At 48.5% G+C, this 13,655-nt stretch overlaps 8 protein-coding genes across 9 annotated transcripts; 3 read left to right on the top strand and 5 right to left on the bottom strand.

The window, feature by feature from the left end:
• Nucleotides 1-5: 5 nt before the first annotated feature.
• FVEG_13421 (hypothetical protein) lies at nucleotides 6-1,795 on the top strand (the record flags this gene model as incomplete). The annotated part of the gene is made up of 2 exons (XM_018902795.1): nucleotides 6-519; nucleotides 570-1,795. 2 exons carry the CDS (start codon nucleotides 6-8, stop codon nucleotides 1,793-1,795), a joined length of 1,740 nt encoding a protein of 579 aa, XP_018761613.1.
• Nucleotides 1,796-2,049: 254 nt separating this feature from the next.
• FVEG_13420 (hypothetical protein) lies at nucleotides 2,050-2,652 on the top strand (the record flags this gene model as incomplete). The annotated part of the gene is made up of 1 exon (XM_018902794.1): nucleotides 2,050-2,652. One exon carries the CDS (start codon nucleotides 2,050-2,052, stop codon nucleotides 2,650-2,652), a length of 603 nt encoding a protein of 200 aa, XP_018761612.1.
• A 268-nt stretch (nucleotides 2,653-2,920) lies between these two features.
• Nucleotides 2,921-3,717, bottom strand: FVEG_13419 (hypothetical protein). Its single transcript, XM_018902793.1, has one exon. The coding sequence runs from the start codon at nucleotides 3,682-3,684 to the stop codon at nucleotides 2,923-2,925; it is 762 nt and encodes a 253-aa protein (XP_018761611.1). The 5' UTR covers nucleotides 3,685-3,717; the 3' UTR covers nucleotides 2,921-2,922.
• Nucleotides 3,718-3,924: 207 nt separating this feature from the next.
• FVEG_13418 (hypothetical protein) lies at nucleotides 3,925-5,884 on the top strand. 2 transcript variants are annotated; one of them, XM_018902791.1, is made up of 12 exons: nucleotides 3,925-4,008; nucleotides 4,063-4,104; nucleotides 4,151-4,241; nucleotides 4,297-4,319; nucleotides 4,370-4,388; nucleotides 4,441-4,563; nucleotides 4,754-4,776; nucleotides 4,823-4,860; nucleotides 4,910-5,047; nucleotides 5,100-5,362; nucleotides 5,412-5,583; nucleotides 5,631-5,884. In XM_018902791.1, exons 1-12 carry the CDS (start codon nucleotides 3,970-3,972, stop codon nucleotides 5,659-5,661), a joined length of 1,002 nt encoding a protein of 333 aa, XP_018761609.1. In that variant the 5' UTR covers nucleotides 3,925-3,969; the 3' UTR covers nucleotides 5,662-5,884. The 2 variants fall into 2 exon arrangements, with proteins under 2 accessions (XP_018761609.1, XP_018761610.1); XM_018902792.1 differs by having other exon boundaries at nucleotides 3,944-4,008; nucleotides 5,546-5,583.
• On the bottom strand, nucleotides 5,706-10,049 carry FVEG_17519 (hypothetical protein; the record flags this gene model as incomplete). The annotated part of the gene is made up of 3 exons (XM_018906766.1): nucleotides 5,706-8,330; nucleotides 8,382-9,939; nucleotides 9,985-10,049. The coding sequence occupies 3 exons, from the start codon at nucleotides 10,047-10,049 to the stop codon at nucleotides 5,706-5,708; spliced, it is 4,248 nt and encodes a 1,415-aa protein (XP_018761608.1).
• Nucleotides 10,050-10,135: 86 nt separating this feature from the next.
• On the bottom strand, nucleotides 10,136-11,119 carry FVEG_17518 (hypothetical protein; the record flags this gene model as incomplete). The annotated part of the gene is made up of 1 exon (XM_018906765.1): nucleotides 10,136-11,119. The coding sequence occupies one exon, from the start codon at nucleotides 11,117-11,119 to the stop codon at nucleotides 10,136-10,138; it is 984 nt and encodes a 327-aa protein (XP_018761607.1).
• A 615-nt stretch (nucleotides 11,120-11,734) lies between these two features.
• On the bottom strand, nucleotides 11,735-12,613 carry FVEG_17517 (hypothetical protein; the record flags this gene model as incomplete). Its single annotated transcript, XM_018906764.1, has 1 exon — nucleotides 11,735-12,613. One exon carries the CDS (start codon nucleotides 12,611-12,613, stop codon nucleotides 11,735-11,737), a length of 879 nt encoding a protein of 292 aa, XP_018761606.1.
• A 57-nt stretch (nucleotides 12,614-12,670) lies between these two features.
• Nucleotides 12,671-13,136, bottom strand: FVEG_13417 (hypothetical protein; the record flags this gene model as incomplete). Its single annotated transcript, XM_018902790.1, has 2 exons — nucleotides 12,671-13,077; nucleotides 13,130-13,136. 2 exons carry the CDS (start codon nucleotides 13,134-13,136, stop codon nucleotides 12,671-12,673), a joined length of 414 nt encoding a protein of 137 aa, XP_018761605.1.
• Between the last annotated feature and the right edge of the window lie 519 nt (nucleotides 13,137-13,655).

The following is a 13,655-nucleotide window of genomic DNA, read 5'->3' as shown; positions in this document are numbered from 1 at the left end:
TCTCCATGTTGGCTATCATCCGTTGTGGATGCATCTACGTTCTCTTGGATGGGAAGCTACCTGATGAGCGTCTCAAGATCATTTTTGATGCTGTTGCACCTGGCCTGATGCTCTGCGAGGACTACACCAAGCAGCGCGCTCACGACATCCCTGCTGGGGGGCCAATCCTTTCCGTGACTGACATACACGGCACGGTTGAGACGATTACTGCAGCAAATCTCGAGCGTGTGAACGAGACGACTTTCATCCTCTTCACAAGCGGGTCAACAGGAACACCAAAGAGTATTCGGCTGTTGCCACGAGGTATCATCAACTACGTCGCCACCAAGAGATCGAAGCTCTCTCTTGGTCGAGAGGTTGTCCTTCAACAGAGTGCTCTTGGTTTTAATATGTCACTTGCCCAAGCATTCCTTTCCTGGATCTCGCGCTGGGTGGCACATTGGCCATCGCGCCCAGTGCCACTCGAGGGGATCCACTCGCCTTGGGCAAGCTCATGGCTGATGAAGGAGTCACATTTACGTTGGGAACTCCGACTGAGTATCTCATGATCATACGCCGTTGTGGTCAAGGCGTGAAGGAAATGCAATCTTGGCGGAGGGCGACTTCTGGTGGCGAAGTCATCACTGCTCAACTGAAGGCCTCTTTCAGAAGTCTTCAGCAGCCTCCAATCCTTACCGATTGTTACGGACCCACTGAGATTTCATGCTGCGCTACCATTCAGACCATTGACCTCGAGAATGATGAAGATGACAGTGTCTACATCTCTGTCGATCCAGCGAACCCCAACACTGCCATCTACATCCTCGATGAGAGTGGACACGTTGTTCCACAGGGACTCACTGGTGAGATCTGCGTTAGCGGCGTTGGCGTTGCGCTCAGCTATCTCGACGACAAGTCAACCTCACAGAAGTTCGTGCCGAACCCGTTTACGACGGCTAAGTATATTAAAAAAGTATGGACAACGATGTATCGTACTGGAGACAAGTGCCTCATCCGTGCTAATGGCGGTCTCCAGTTTGTGGGCCGCATGGACGGTGATACGACTGTCAAGCTTCGTGGGCTACGTGTTGACCTTGATGAAGTCGCCAAAACTATGCTACAGAAGTTCGGGGGCTCTCTCGAAGATGTTGTGGTTACCGTTCGTGGTGATCCAGCCTTTCTCGTGGCGCACGTTGTGGTGACTCGGGGAACTTCTATGGATGCTTCAAAGTTGCAAGAACTGGCGAGCACCTTGCCACTCCCTCAGTATATGAGACCTGCAATGGTCATACAACTGGAGAAATTACCGTTGAATAGAAGTGGAAAGGTTGATCGTCTCGCTATCGCAGCCTTGACTCTACCTACGACATCCGTATTATCTGCGTCTTTGAAGAAGGTGTCGGATCGAAAGCCCATGCTTATTGAAGGAGAATTGAGACTTATTTGGCACAATGTGCTATCTCAAGCGGGACTTGCTAACACTGCGAGACTCAGTCCTGACACGGATTTCTTCCGCGTTGGTGGTAACTCACTGCTTCTTGTCAGGCTCCGAAGTGCAATCGAGATCTCGATGGGCGTTACACTACCTCTCAGCGACATGTACCGTTCTAGCACACTCGCTGGAATGGCGGGCCTGATTGCACGGCAGAAGAGCTCCAGCTTTGTTCCTGGGGTAATTGACTGGGAGGCCGAGACAGCTTTGCCTTCTCCCATCGACTTGAGCCACTGTCACACTGCAACCCCTGTCAGGACAGAATCGGGTATTGAGATTCTCATGACTGGCTCAACATCATTCCCAGGGAAGCAGATCCTCTAGTCTCTCTTAAGCCGGCCGTCAGTCGCACGCATCCACTGCGTCGCTGTTGACTCAGACTATGAGGCCAGTCACCTCAAGGACGATCGCGTGACAGTGTATCCTGGCAGCCCGAGCTAACCCATGTTGGGACTCAAAAGAGACACGCACCAGCGCCTTCAAGCCACTATCTACACTATCATTCTCGCGGGATCTCAGGCCACTGTCTCAACAACTATTCAAGTCTTCGCGCACCTAGCGTCGAGTCTACACGACAGATGGGTCTCTTTGCTCTTGGCCGCCGAATTTCTATCCATTACATCTCATCAAACCGCGTAACACTGCTTGTTTACAGCGCTGATGCAGCCCTTCCACCAGGTAGCGTTAGAGACCATCAACCTCCCACAGATGAAACGGAGGGGTTCACTGCAGCCAAATGGGCAGGCGAAGTCTTCCTAGAGCAGCTATCAGAAGCAGCAGCAGCGAGTACAGGGATGGATCTGCCCGTTTCAATTCATCGACATTGCGTTATTGTAGGTGACAAGGCTCCTATCGAAGACGCACTCAACGCTTTACTTCGATACTCCAAGCTTACCAATGCTGTACCACGTGTATCGAGCTTGAGTGTCGGCGGATACTTTGACTTCCTCCCTGTCACGGATGTCGCCGACTCCTTGGTTGAGTTTGTCCAATCTTCCCAAGGAACGCACTCGGGCGTGGCTTTCAAGCATTACTCAAGTGGTGTCAAGATGCCACCCACAGATTTCGCTTCATACATGCAAAAGACATATGGAGACGAGTCTCGAGAGCTGGACTTGGGCGTTTGGATCGAGGAGGCTAGGAGGGATGGAATTGAGGAGCTAGTTGTGTTATATTTGTAGGCTATCGTGGAGAAGGGTCAAAGGATAACATTTCCGTTCTTCGGGAACACTGTGTAATTATGTATAATAGGAAGTCTAGGGGAGGAAATTTCAGAACCTCGATCCTCAATGACCAAAAGACTTAGGTAACTTGTCATAACTTAAGGATATCTTTACTAAGTTTGGGCACCTTTGCCAAGTTTAGGATAGCTTTTGCTGAGCGCATTGTGGTATCCTATATCAAGCTCTGATGTATTGCTCCTTGAGGGAGGTTTCTAACCAAAGTATTCTTCATGCCTTCGTCGCCACTACAACGACAAAGTTGGGGTCCTGAAGATAATCCTCCCAGAACTCGCGATCGTTCTTGACAAGCTCCGTCTCTTCGGCCGGGGCAACATGTATGTCAACCAACCCGAGCGCTTTTCCAATGTCATCAGAGAGCGAGAAAGTCGATTCCATTGAAGTAGCTTCAAATGAAAATGGAGGCTCGGTGACACAATTAACATTGTATCTCAATCCACCCGGGATCTCAGTGACATCGGTAAAGGTGACACCGTATTTGCCATGGCTCATGTACTCGGCTCGAATGCTCTTTGACCTCACGCCGATGAACTTTCCGCCAGGCTTGAGATTCTTGACAACATTCTCATACATGCTTCTCAGCTCTGAGACAGAGGTAGCATGGTCAAAAACCCAATTGGCCATGACGATATCGTAACCCTCCTCCAACTTGACCTGCTCCGTGACGGGTTTGGTGACATCAGCCTCGAACCAACGAATGCGATCCTTTCGTCCGAGACTCTTCTCAATCTCCTCACCCGCTTTCATCATCTCCGGTGAAATATCAACAACATCAACAACACTCGCCCCAGCATCAATCGCCCTTCTCGCATGAAGTCCACTTCCACCGCCAAGATCCAGCACTTTCAAGCCTGTACAATCCCCCAGAGCATTAATCACAAGCTGCCCTTCCAGTTTCGAGCAGGGCAACTCCTCCACAGAAGCATACTTGGGCGCGAACGAATTGTATTGCGTTTTTTCGGCGTGAGACATGCTGGGCACAGACACTGGATAGTGATTGGTTTGTTGGTTGTTGATTTGCGTGTTGGTTCTGGGCAATATCACTCAAAACCCCGCTCTGGCCCTTGTATATCGACAGGGATGTTGTGACTCTGATCTAGCCGCACTGATGCTAGTAATAATGTTATCATGATACAGGCTGGAATGTGATTCTTATCACACGTGACTGGTGACATATCATCCGTCTCCAAACCCCACTCGTCCCGACCGCCATTTCGATCTAACGTCACTTCAAACACTAAAATCGAATCTTTGACGATGTGCGCGGACGAAGACCCCCTTGCTGTTGATGAGCATGTATGCAGCTACTGTGGCTGAAGGCTTATTGCATGTAACTAACCGATTGGACAGCCGGCTCAGGACGACACTGATGCTGACTCCGCCATTGGAGACGTAAGTGGATATTTTGAGGGAGATCGCAGTAGTTAACGGGTCGCAGGACAATGCTAGTGATACTACGTCGCTAAGATCGAGTATTTTAAGATATCGTGAGGAAAACGGCAGGACTTATCATGCTTACAAGGACGGAGGTGAGATCCGAGGATATACAGTAGGCGCGATGAGTAGTTGAACTAACTAACATAGCTTATGCACTTCCTAATGACGAGGTGAACCTCTTTACACTCCCCATTCAACAATTGGTACTGACCTGAGATAGATTGAGAACGAACGACTAGGTACATGAGACTATCTACTATTATGAGCCCCTCTAATCACCTGTTCTCACAGATCTTCAGCATCACCTTTTTCTGCTCACTTTCGACGAAAGACTGCACGCAGCTCCTTTACCTAAGACCCTCAATCGTGCATTTGATGCAGGCTGTGGCACTGGAATCTGGGCCATCGAGTTTGGTGAGTACTACGAGCCAGGGGGCAAGAAAACTTGATACGTTTGTCCTAAGGGATGAAATGCTTAGGCATTTGAGTCTAAGTTTAGGAGAGTCTTTGCTGAGTTTATTTCGGTACTCTTCTAAAGTATTATGTTTTCTTACTCCCCGAGGCAAGCTACACAATTATTGACATGACGTTAACAAATAAACAGCTGATGAGCATCCCGAATGCGAGGTGAGTTTCGAGGGGATGATTTGGGACACTATTACTGACTTTTCAGGTCATCGGCGTCGACTTGAGTCCGATTCAACCTTCAGCGTATGTAATTGCTCTCGTGATAACAGTGGAACGTGCTGACCCGCTGAAGCATTCCACCCAACGCTTCCTTTTACGTTGACGATCTCGAGGAACCATGGGACTACTCCAACAAGTTCGACTTTGTTTTTGCCCGCTTCCTTACAGGCTCTATCCTTAACTGGCCCAAGTTCTTCAGCGAAAGCTACAAGTGCGCATCTCTTCTCCCTTGCCACTTTGATAAGTCTGACACGTATCAAAAGGAACCTGAATCCTGGAGGCAGAATAGAGATGATCGACATCATCTACCCTCTCCTCTCGGACGATGACACCCTTAAAAAAGACTCAGCCCTATCCAAGTGGTCAGAGCTTCTTCACGACATCTTCACCAAGAACGGTCGTGGCATGGATAGCGCGCTAAAGTACAAGGACCAACTCGAAGAAGCTGGTTTTGTTGATGTAAATATAGTCAAGCGCAAGTGGCCTTTAAATCGATGGCCTAAAGATCCCAAGCATAAGCAGATTGGTAAGTTAATTTCTACTTTGTTCACGATGTCTCTTAACAGCATTGGTAGGTACCTGGGCCCAACAGAACACGTTGGATGCTCTAGCAGCTTTGAGTCTCGCTGTCTTCACACGCCCTGATGGTCAGGGCGGACTTGGCTGGAGTAAAGAAGAAGTTGAGGTTTTCCTGACTGATGTTCGGAAGGATATTAAGAATGTCAATATTCATTCATACTGGCCAATGTAAGTTTCTGACCCATCAGCGAGGTATCGTATTAATAGTGAAGCAGTTGGTCGGTTTATGCCACAAAGCCTGAATAAGCCACTAGCTAGAGTAGGCAGTTTTACATATTCCCAGGAAGGTTTTACACGATTCGAAATCCAATGACATGACTTGAGGCGGAACCGATAAAAATCGTGGCAGGGTCTCGACTGACCCAACCTTTGAAGCTTCCATCAGTCGGCCTGTACTGTGGAGGCACCCATAAGAGGTTCTCAGACCCTTGCGCGATCCAATCTCCATTATATCTAAGTCCAATACTGCACGTAACCCGCCCTAGCACTTGCTCAGTGGTGATACCGGGTGTTCGATATCGGTAGATTCGAAGTTTTATGTCGTTCCAAAGGTTTAAGAAAGGAGGTGGATCAGACACTGAAACTATCAGCTCATTGGGTAGAAGTCTGATACCCCTGATGATCCCTTCCTGGCGTATGATCCATCTCGACTGTGTGCCTGACGACGTGTCCCAGAGCCGAATCAAACCGTGTTCCGATACTGTCACCAAGGCTTTACCGTCCGACGCAAATGCCATAGTTGTAACAGTCTCTTTTAGACTTGAGATGAAGTGTCTTGCAGGGTTTGAAGTAACGCTCCACAGTTGTAGAAGCTGATCCATTGATAACAAGGCTATCATTTTTCCATCCGATGAGACACATAGAGCCGTCGGATCCAAGTCCAAGTCTCCGAGCGTATGTTGACGAAACCCAGTCGCGACATCCCAGACCGTGACCTCTGTACCAGCTAATACTAACGAGCTACCGTCCGAAGAGAACTCTGCTGTCTTTGCTTCAACAGAAAGAGTGTGCAATGGTTTGGAAGTATTGACGCGCCATAGTAAAACTCTAAAATCTACCAACAACGCAATGAGTTGGCTGTCTGGTGAGAATCTAATTTTCCTGACACGGGAGTTATTTGAAAACCACTGTTGCTGCCTGCCTGTAGATGTTTCCCATATGTACAGCGAGCCGGGCGACCGAATTGCAGCTACACTGTGGCCATCCGGAGAAAAGGTTATTCTGGAAAACGGTCTATCGTCGTTCATGAAGTCATGGGGTTGACAGAATACCGCGGGATCTGGTGTTGCAAAAATCTCTGACCCGCCACCAAATGGTTTCCAAGGCTTCATACTCCACCTTCGCTCGATTTCATCGCCTTTAACCAGGTTTCCGGTGCCATCGAGTGTGCGTAAACACGTACCAGTTACTGTTTCCCGGAGTGCTACTTCGCCGCCAAATTCTGGCCAATCTGTTGTTGCTGCGGTCTGGTTATCTGGCGAGTAAGCTACGTCAGAGATTGAGGCTGAGCCCTGAGGTGCCTCCGACGGCGCAGCAGAGATCACGTCCCAGATGTACAGTTGCCTATCCTCTGACAAGGAAGCTAGAAGCTTACTGTCCGATGAAAAGCATAGTTCCAGGATACCCTCTGCATCGCATACGGACTTCCATCGGGGAAGCAGTGTTGATACGTCCCAGATCCGAATCGTATTATCGCGAGAAGCTGACCCGACAAGCTGTCCATCAGGTGACAAGGCTATTTTAGTGATACACTGACTGGCGCCATTGGACACAAGATGATCCTGCGCCTTTGTGGCATCCCAGAGGTGTTCATGTGATGCTAGAATTGAACCGTCTGGGGAAAAGGCCAATGCGCTAACAGTTCCATCTTCGATCAAAATGGCCTTAGAAGCACCACTCCGTAGGTCCCACAGTTCGATACTTTCCCGTGCACTCGACGCTATAATCCTTCCGCAGGGTGACAACGCAATAGCGTCTACAGGGTGATTGTGTTTCAGTAACCGCTTCATTGCACCTGTCCTTACGTCCCAAATGGTCAGTAACTCATCATAAACTGATGCCAGAAGCCTACTGTCTGATGAGAATCTCACCAGGCCAGTAGTATGACGTTCACGTGGGCCCTTGCATTCTCTGCCTATAAACACTTTTGTGTTGGTCGCAAAATTCCGAATCTGTGCACTAAGGCGTTTCGTAATATTGTATGCCAATAGTTGCATGCATGGTGAGAAGGCTGCCCACTCCAGCCGCAATCCTGTCCGCATCTGTTTGGCTTTTAGAACATTCCGGCGTCTTGAAACGATCTCCTGGAAGACGTTTTTCAATCTCTCCCAATATTGAACCGTCCCCTTCTTGGTGACAGATATCACTAGGTTTAGATCTGATGAGAATTTGATGGCTGCAAGTGGCCTGTTGCAACCGATACCCATGTGCTGGGTATGACCGGATATCACATCCCAAAGTCTTATATGGCCATCAAAATCTGCTGCTGCCAGATGACGATTATCGGTTGAGAAGGTCATCGCTTGGATACTGCTCCCAGTGAATGATAGAGCGTATAGATTGGTACCAGTAACGATGTTGCGTAGTTGAATCTCCTGTTCGCCAGGACCAGCTTCTACCACAGACGCCAAGAAATGTCCATTCGGCGAAAAGACATGCAAATAAACGGCTCTACCAGAGTTCTGAATCACTTGGAGGCGTGCGCTCCAGTGGGACTCAACACCATGTATCTCACCAGTCTTCGGTATCCGTTGATGCCAAAACCTTTGACGCACAATGCTACCAGTGGGGGAGAAGAAGATTGAAGATCCGTAAATCTGAAGAGGAGCAAGTTCTATAATCGTGATGAAGGCGACGATGACCCTTATTGAATCTTGGACGAAAGGAGCGAAATCCTGTCGTAAATCATTGCATGCCTGCAACTATCAGCTAAGGAGCAGAATATAGTATGGCGTCGCATGTTATACCTGACTCATCTCTAATAGTTCCCTCAAGATACTCACACCATCTGCCAGTCGTCCCAGTAGCGATAATACCTCGATCCAGTGTAGAAGATGGTCGTAGAGAAACGTGTACGTAAAGGAACTCAGCGACTGGCCACTGCGTTTCAAGTGTAGGAACCAGTAGTTGCAAGCATACTCAAGTTCAGAAGGGATGCAACTACGTATTGAATTCGTATCAATCTCGCCGTTGGTAATCCCTGGTTTCTGAACTCCGCATATATCTTGCCTGAGCTTAGTCGTCATATACTGAATGCAAGCCTCTGCAAGACGGGTATGTATCTCAGCTGTGTTTATCTTGTATCTGTTAGAGCCTAAACCGTCGTCGCTGGCGAGGAAGTCCGAAAATGACTTGTGAAGGAGATGTATAGGTTGGTAGAGCTCAGAGGGTACATGTAACACTGCATACAGCCTTGGAACCCACCAGCTGAAATCGTCCAGATCCATGCGAAGTAAAAGGGTAAGAGACTTTGCTGAGAGTGGTCTGGCAAGAAGTACAATAGTACCGAGAAATCGTAACTTCTGACGGAACTCTCCTTCCTCAAAACCCGAGAACGCTTGTTCGAGAATAGGACTGTATATCTGGTGCAGTTGTGACTTGCTCCCTTGTTCCAACCACGTGATGAGCTGTTGGATCGGACCCCGGTTCTTATCTGAAACAAATCTACATAAAGTCGCAGCATAGATGAATAAGGGCTCAGGCGTGGTAGAAAGTTGCACAAGACGATGGAGCTCATCTATAGTAGGCCATGGGTCTTTTTGTACCCTCCTCTTGTACTTGATATCTGTGAATCTCGCTTCGAGAAAGCTGCGAATATCCAAAGCAGTATCCTCAGAGAATTCTCGGTGGAGCTCTAAAGTGTGGACGATCTTGTTCTGCAAGAGAGGCTCGAAAGCTTCGACGATCTCAGGCGCATATCTGCTAGTAATTAAGACGCGCAAGTGGAGCGTGGAAGCAGTGCAAAGCTTCGACAAAAGCCCCAATAGTCTCGGGAGGCTTTCGAGTCGTTCACACTCATCTAGAGCGTCGATGATGATTATCCTTGGCAAGCGATTGGCCTCTTTGACTTTCAAGCTCTCCAGTGGGTCCCATAAGAGCTTATGGAACTGACTCTCGAGGCTGCTCCTGTCGACTGCGTCTTTGTCGAGACCTTGAAGTGAGTTCCGAAGGCTCTCCTTAAAGAGGGAAACAGTATCAGCCAATTGCATTGCGACCGTTGAGAATAGCCGATTAGTATCATTCCGGTCCTGTTCTCCTCTCTTGAACATATATCCGGCAACCAGTTGCTTCTTTGTCTCCAGAGAGTCAATTACACTCCTGGCAAGAGTGGACTTACCAGTCCCAGCAGGACCAATAAGCCAAAGTAGTGGTAGCCCGGAGTCCTGGTCTGCCCAGTTGTGGATGAGCTCTAGAATACGAGCTCGCGTGCCAGGTTCGCACCTCGGACTCTTTTTCACGTCTTCACTGTTGTAGCGTGCATTGTGAACTATGTGGAGATCTAAGGGCCTATCATCTAGAATTTTTCTATTTCCAGTTAACTCCAGCCGCAGATAAAAGCGGGCTGCGTACCTGATGTGTTGTTGTTCATTTAGGCTCTGAACCGAGGTTTCTAGGTGATCTTTGGTAACTGGCATAAGTCAGCGAGACTCTCCAAATAGCATTATCTTGACTATGTTGTTTGCAAACAATGAAAGGTAGAAATTGACTTACTTGACACAAGTTATGACACAAGCTTCTTCTCCTGTAGAACCTGGTTAGGTGGCACAAACAAGAGTAGCTCTTTCGCAAATGCTGCCGCTGTCGCAGCAGCATACTCTTGCCACATCTTATTCTTATGTGAATCGGCATAATCACAGATACCCCGAATGACAAGACATGGAAAGTTGTACAGGCCAGCAGCTTCCATTTCGAAGCACAATGCACCGTATTCTTGACTCAGACGCTCGCGTGTCTTTCCATCCTTGATGACCTGATTCCCCGAGGCAATGACACCATAGTGGAAGTACGGATCAGTGTCACAACGATCCTCTCTCTCGATTACCTGGGACTCGTCGCACTCGGCGCATGTCGTACTTCCTGGCTTGACGTGGTCATACCCGGCTGTATAAAGTCGATCATGTAATGCACCTGGGTAGCTGAATTTGCCTTTCATCCGCTTGGGAGTTTTCGCGGAGAGCTGTGACAGAAACTCGGGCACCCTGCTTTCCTCGGTCATATGGGTAGCTTGAAGGCGAGCCAAAGCGGATAGTAAGGACTGCGGGGGCGCGTTGTGTGAGCCCGTACGTTCAAACCCGCCTTCTGGTAAGATCTTGCCTCGATCATGCTGGACCACTCCTCCCAGAGTTCCTGACGGCTGGCTGATCACCACGTCGCCAAGCCGAATATCATGTTGCGCCGATGGTGCTCCACCTCCAATTCCAACCATCAAGCCAAATCTAATAGATTTGAAGGTTCGTAGCAAATCTTTCGCAACAGTAGCTGCGGGGTTTGTTCCGTAGTTGCCTGCAGGTAGGCAGGCAATGACAATCTTATGGCCATGGATCTCACCCAGGATGTAACTATTATGGTCGTCGGGGTCTTGGTGAGAGAGGTCTGGATGAATGAGATCCAGCATTCCTCTGGCAGCCGCCATCTCTAGTGGAAGGGCGCAAACCCAACCAACGGTGTACTCCTCCGATTCGAACGCCGCATTATCTCTGGACATCGTCAGAATAAGTTGGGTAAAATGTAGCGGTATAGGATTGCACGCTAGATCAAAGACATGAAGAAGTTCAAGTCGAAAACTCAAGGGCGCTTACTGGCCTTGGCGGCACAACTAATTGGCCAGTCTCCAAAGTGAGGCGAGCATCATGCAGGCGGCTACTGAATTGCTGCCCCGGTGCCAATCAGCCGAGCAGCACGTCAATGTACCGAGACAACCAGGAACGGCCACCATTGCGAGGCTTTGTCGAAAGCATCGGCGCTTAGTGGCTAGCTGAGACTGAGAGCCAGGGTGGTTGTTAGTCATGGGTATTTATTAGGTCAAACAAGGCCATGCATGCCACACAAGCGCGTAACATGGTCTTTATTGCCTAAGAAGTCAATATTTTAATTTCCGGAAATAGAGCCAGCCCGTTACGAGTTTCGATATAGACTTCTTGTGATTTATCTCCTTCATCCTACCTAGACAGTATTGCCAAAGTTGCTGGAGTGATGGAATGCTCAAACTCGCAAGATACTGTGACCATAGGTCTCACTGATAAAGTTGGTCTGCAGTATGGCCTATTGCTCCTCATTTGTGTCTACCGAGACAGCTTGTCGTCTACGAGCTTCTACATCATCATAATCCCCATCGCCTCCTTCCATTCTCGATATCATTTATTTTCTCCGTAAATTCCATCCTTCTTTCATTCTGAATCTGCCGAGGAGACTTTCCCTCTGCATTCAGCTCGTCCATCAGACTTCCTCCATCGCCCTGAAGCCTTCTAAGTATATCTCCCATGTTTTTGTACTTTTCCTTAAATATGCTGGGCCAAAACAATCCGTTCGCGGCCTCATGTAGTGGGATATCTCCCTTCAAGTTCTTTGCACATATATCTGCATCATGATCGAGCAGAAAAGCGATGGCATCAAGATTCTCAAAATTCGTGACTGCCAAGTGCTGCGGCGTATTTCCGTCATGGTCTGTATCTGTAACTTTTGCTACATGGTCAAGTAAAGTCTCGATTGCGGCTGTATCAAGTGGCAATCCTCCATCGCAAGAACATAAGCTGTGCAATGCTGTTTCACCGCTTTGGTTGAGAATGCCAGAATCAGCGCCTTTCTCACAAAGGTACTGAAAGACGGCTGTATCATCTTGTCCGCGATTACTGTAGTGCTTGGCTGCATAGTGTAGAGGGGCATTTCCGTACTGATCCTGCGTGTTGATCGTTTTCGGGCTGCAGTCAAGCAGTATTCCAAGCACTGTGATAATTCGTTGCACCCTGTTCTCCATGACTTCTGCAGCCACTTCACGAGGATCTTCTCCCATTGACACTTGGCAAGCCCAGTGAAGTGGCATGCTTCCCCAGCTATCGCGATAAGACACTGCGTCTGCCACATCACCAACTTTGCTTACGCATTCAAGCAAGACTGCGAGAGCTTCAACGTTCGCACATCGACTTGCGGTGGAGATGATCGTTACGTCACTGCGAGCTGTGAATTCTTTATCCTCCACCATCTTGACATGGGGATCAGCGCCACTCTCAATCAGCCGCCGGATCAAATCGGCGCCCGCCTACTCTGCAGCAAAGTTCAAAGCCGTCAGGATCGGCATCTGTTTCTTCGTATACTCGCCAGTCCTAGGGTCAAGAGAGGAGCCCCATATGTACTCTGCGTCGGACACGCGAGCACCTCGATCAAGCAAGAAGATGATGACGGCCTCTTTTTTCCCAAGATTGTCTTTGCGATATGAAGCCTCGGCAGCTACCATAATCGGCGTGAAACCATTAGTGTTGTAGTGGACATCAGCCTGAAGAAGCGGGTGATCGAGCAGAAGCTTGACTACCTCGAGATGGCCACCATGAGCTGCTTCGTTTAAGACTCGACAGCATCGGCCATCAAGATCAGTTCTTCCAACAGGCTTGATAAATATATAATAGCGTCCCAAGAGAATTTTGAGCGTATCGAGGCTTCCATGTCTGGCTGCTACAATTAATGGATCTTAATACACCCTGAGAGCATGACCTCTCTTGACAGCCCATGGTGGGTTTTGTAGGTATTGCTCTAGTGTCATTGTATCATTATAACCGTGACATCCCCATACGAAGCGTTCCGTCACTGTCGCCCCTCTGTTGAGCCCGAGCTCCCCGAACCATCGACGGGATATCCCACAATTATTGATTCTAACGGATCAACTGTTTGCGAACAACAATATTACCGTCTTTGCACAGCAATTATATAGCGCAACGAAACTAGTAGCAGTTATCAAATACGATGCAGCTGAATTGTTGAGAGGAGATTAAAAAAAAGACCGTATGTAGATAATAGTTTATATCGAAAGATTTTAAGCTATATACTGTCTTGTATTCATGTCGATGAATTCTCGTAAACTACCCTGAAGCTATTCACCCTCGTGTATCCGGATGAGTCAGGCCGTCAGATTATCCGAATAATAGCCCGAAGCTTCATAATGCACGCAAGCTGCTAACCGAGCTTACAAGACCCTGGAAAGCATTTGTCACCACGAACCATTGCATTAAGTACTGGAACGAGATTTTCCG

The sequence above is a fragment of the Fusarium verticillioides genome, chromosome 8 (assembly GCF_000149555.1).
Source record: "Fusarium verticillioides 7600 chromosome 8, whole genome shotgun sequence".
NCBI lineage: Eukaryota > Fungi > Ascomycota > Sordariomycetes > Hypocreales > Nectriaceae > Fusarium > Fusarium verticillioides.
This window is presented reverse-complemented; position numbering and strand designations above follow the sequence as displayed.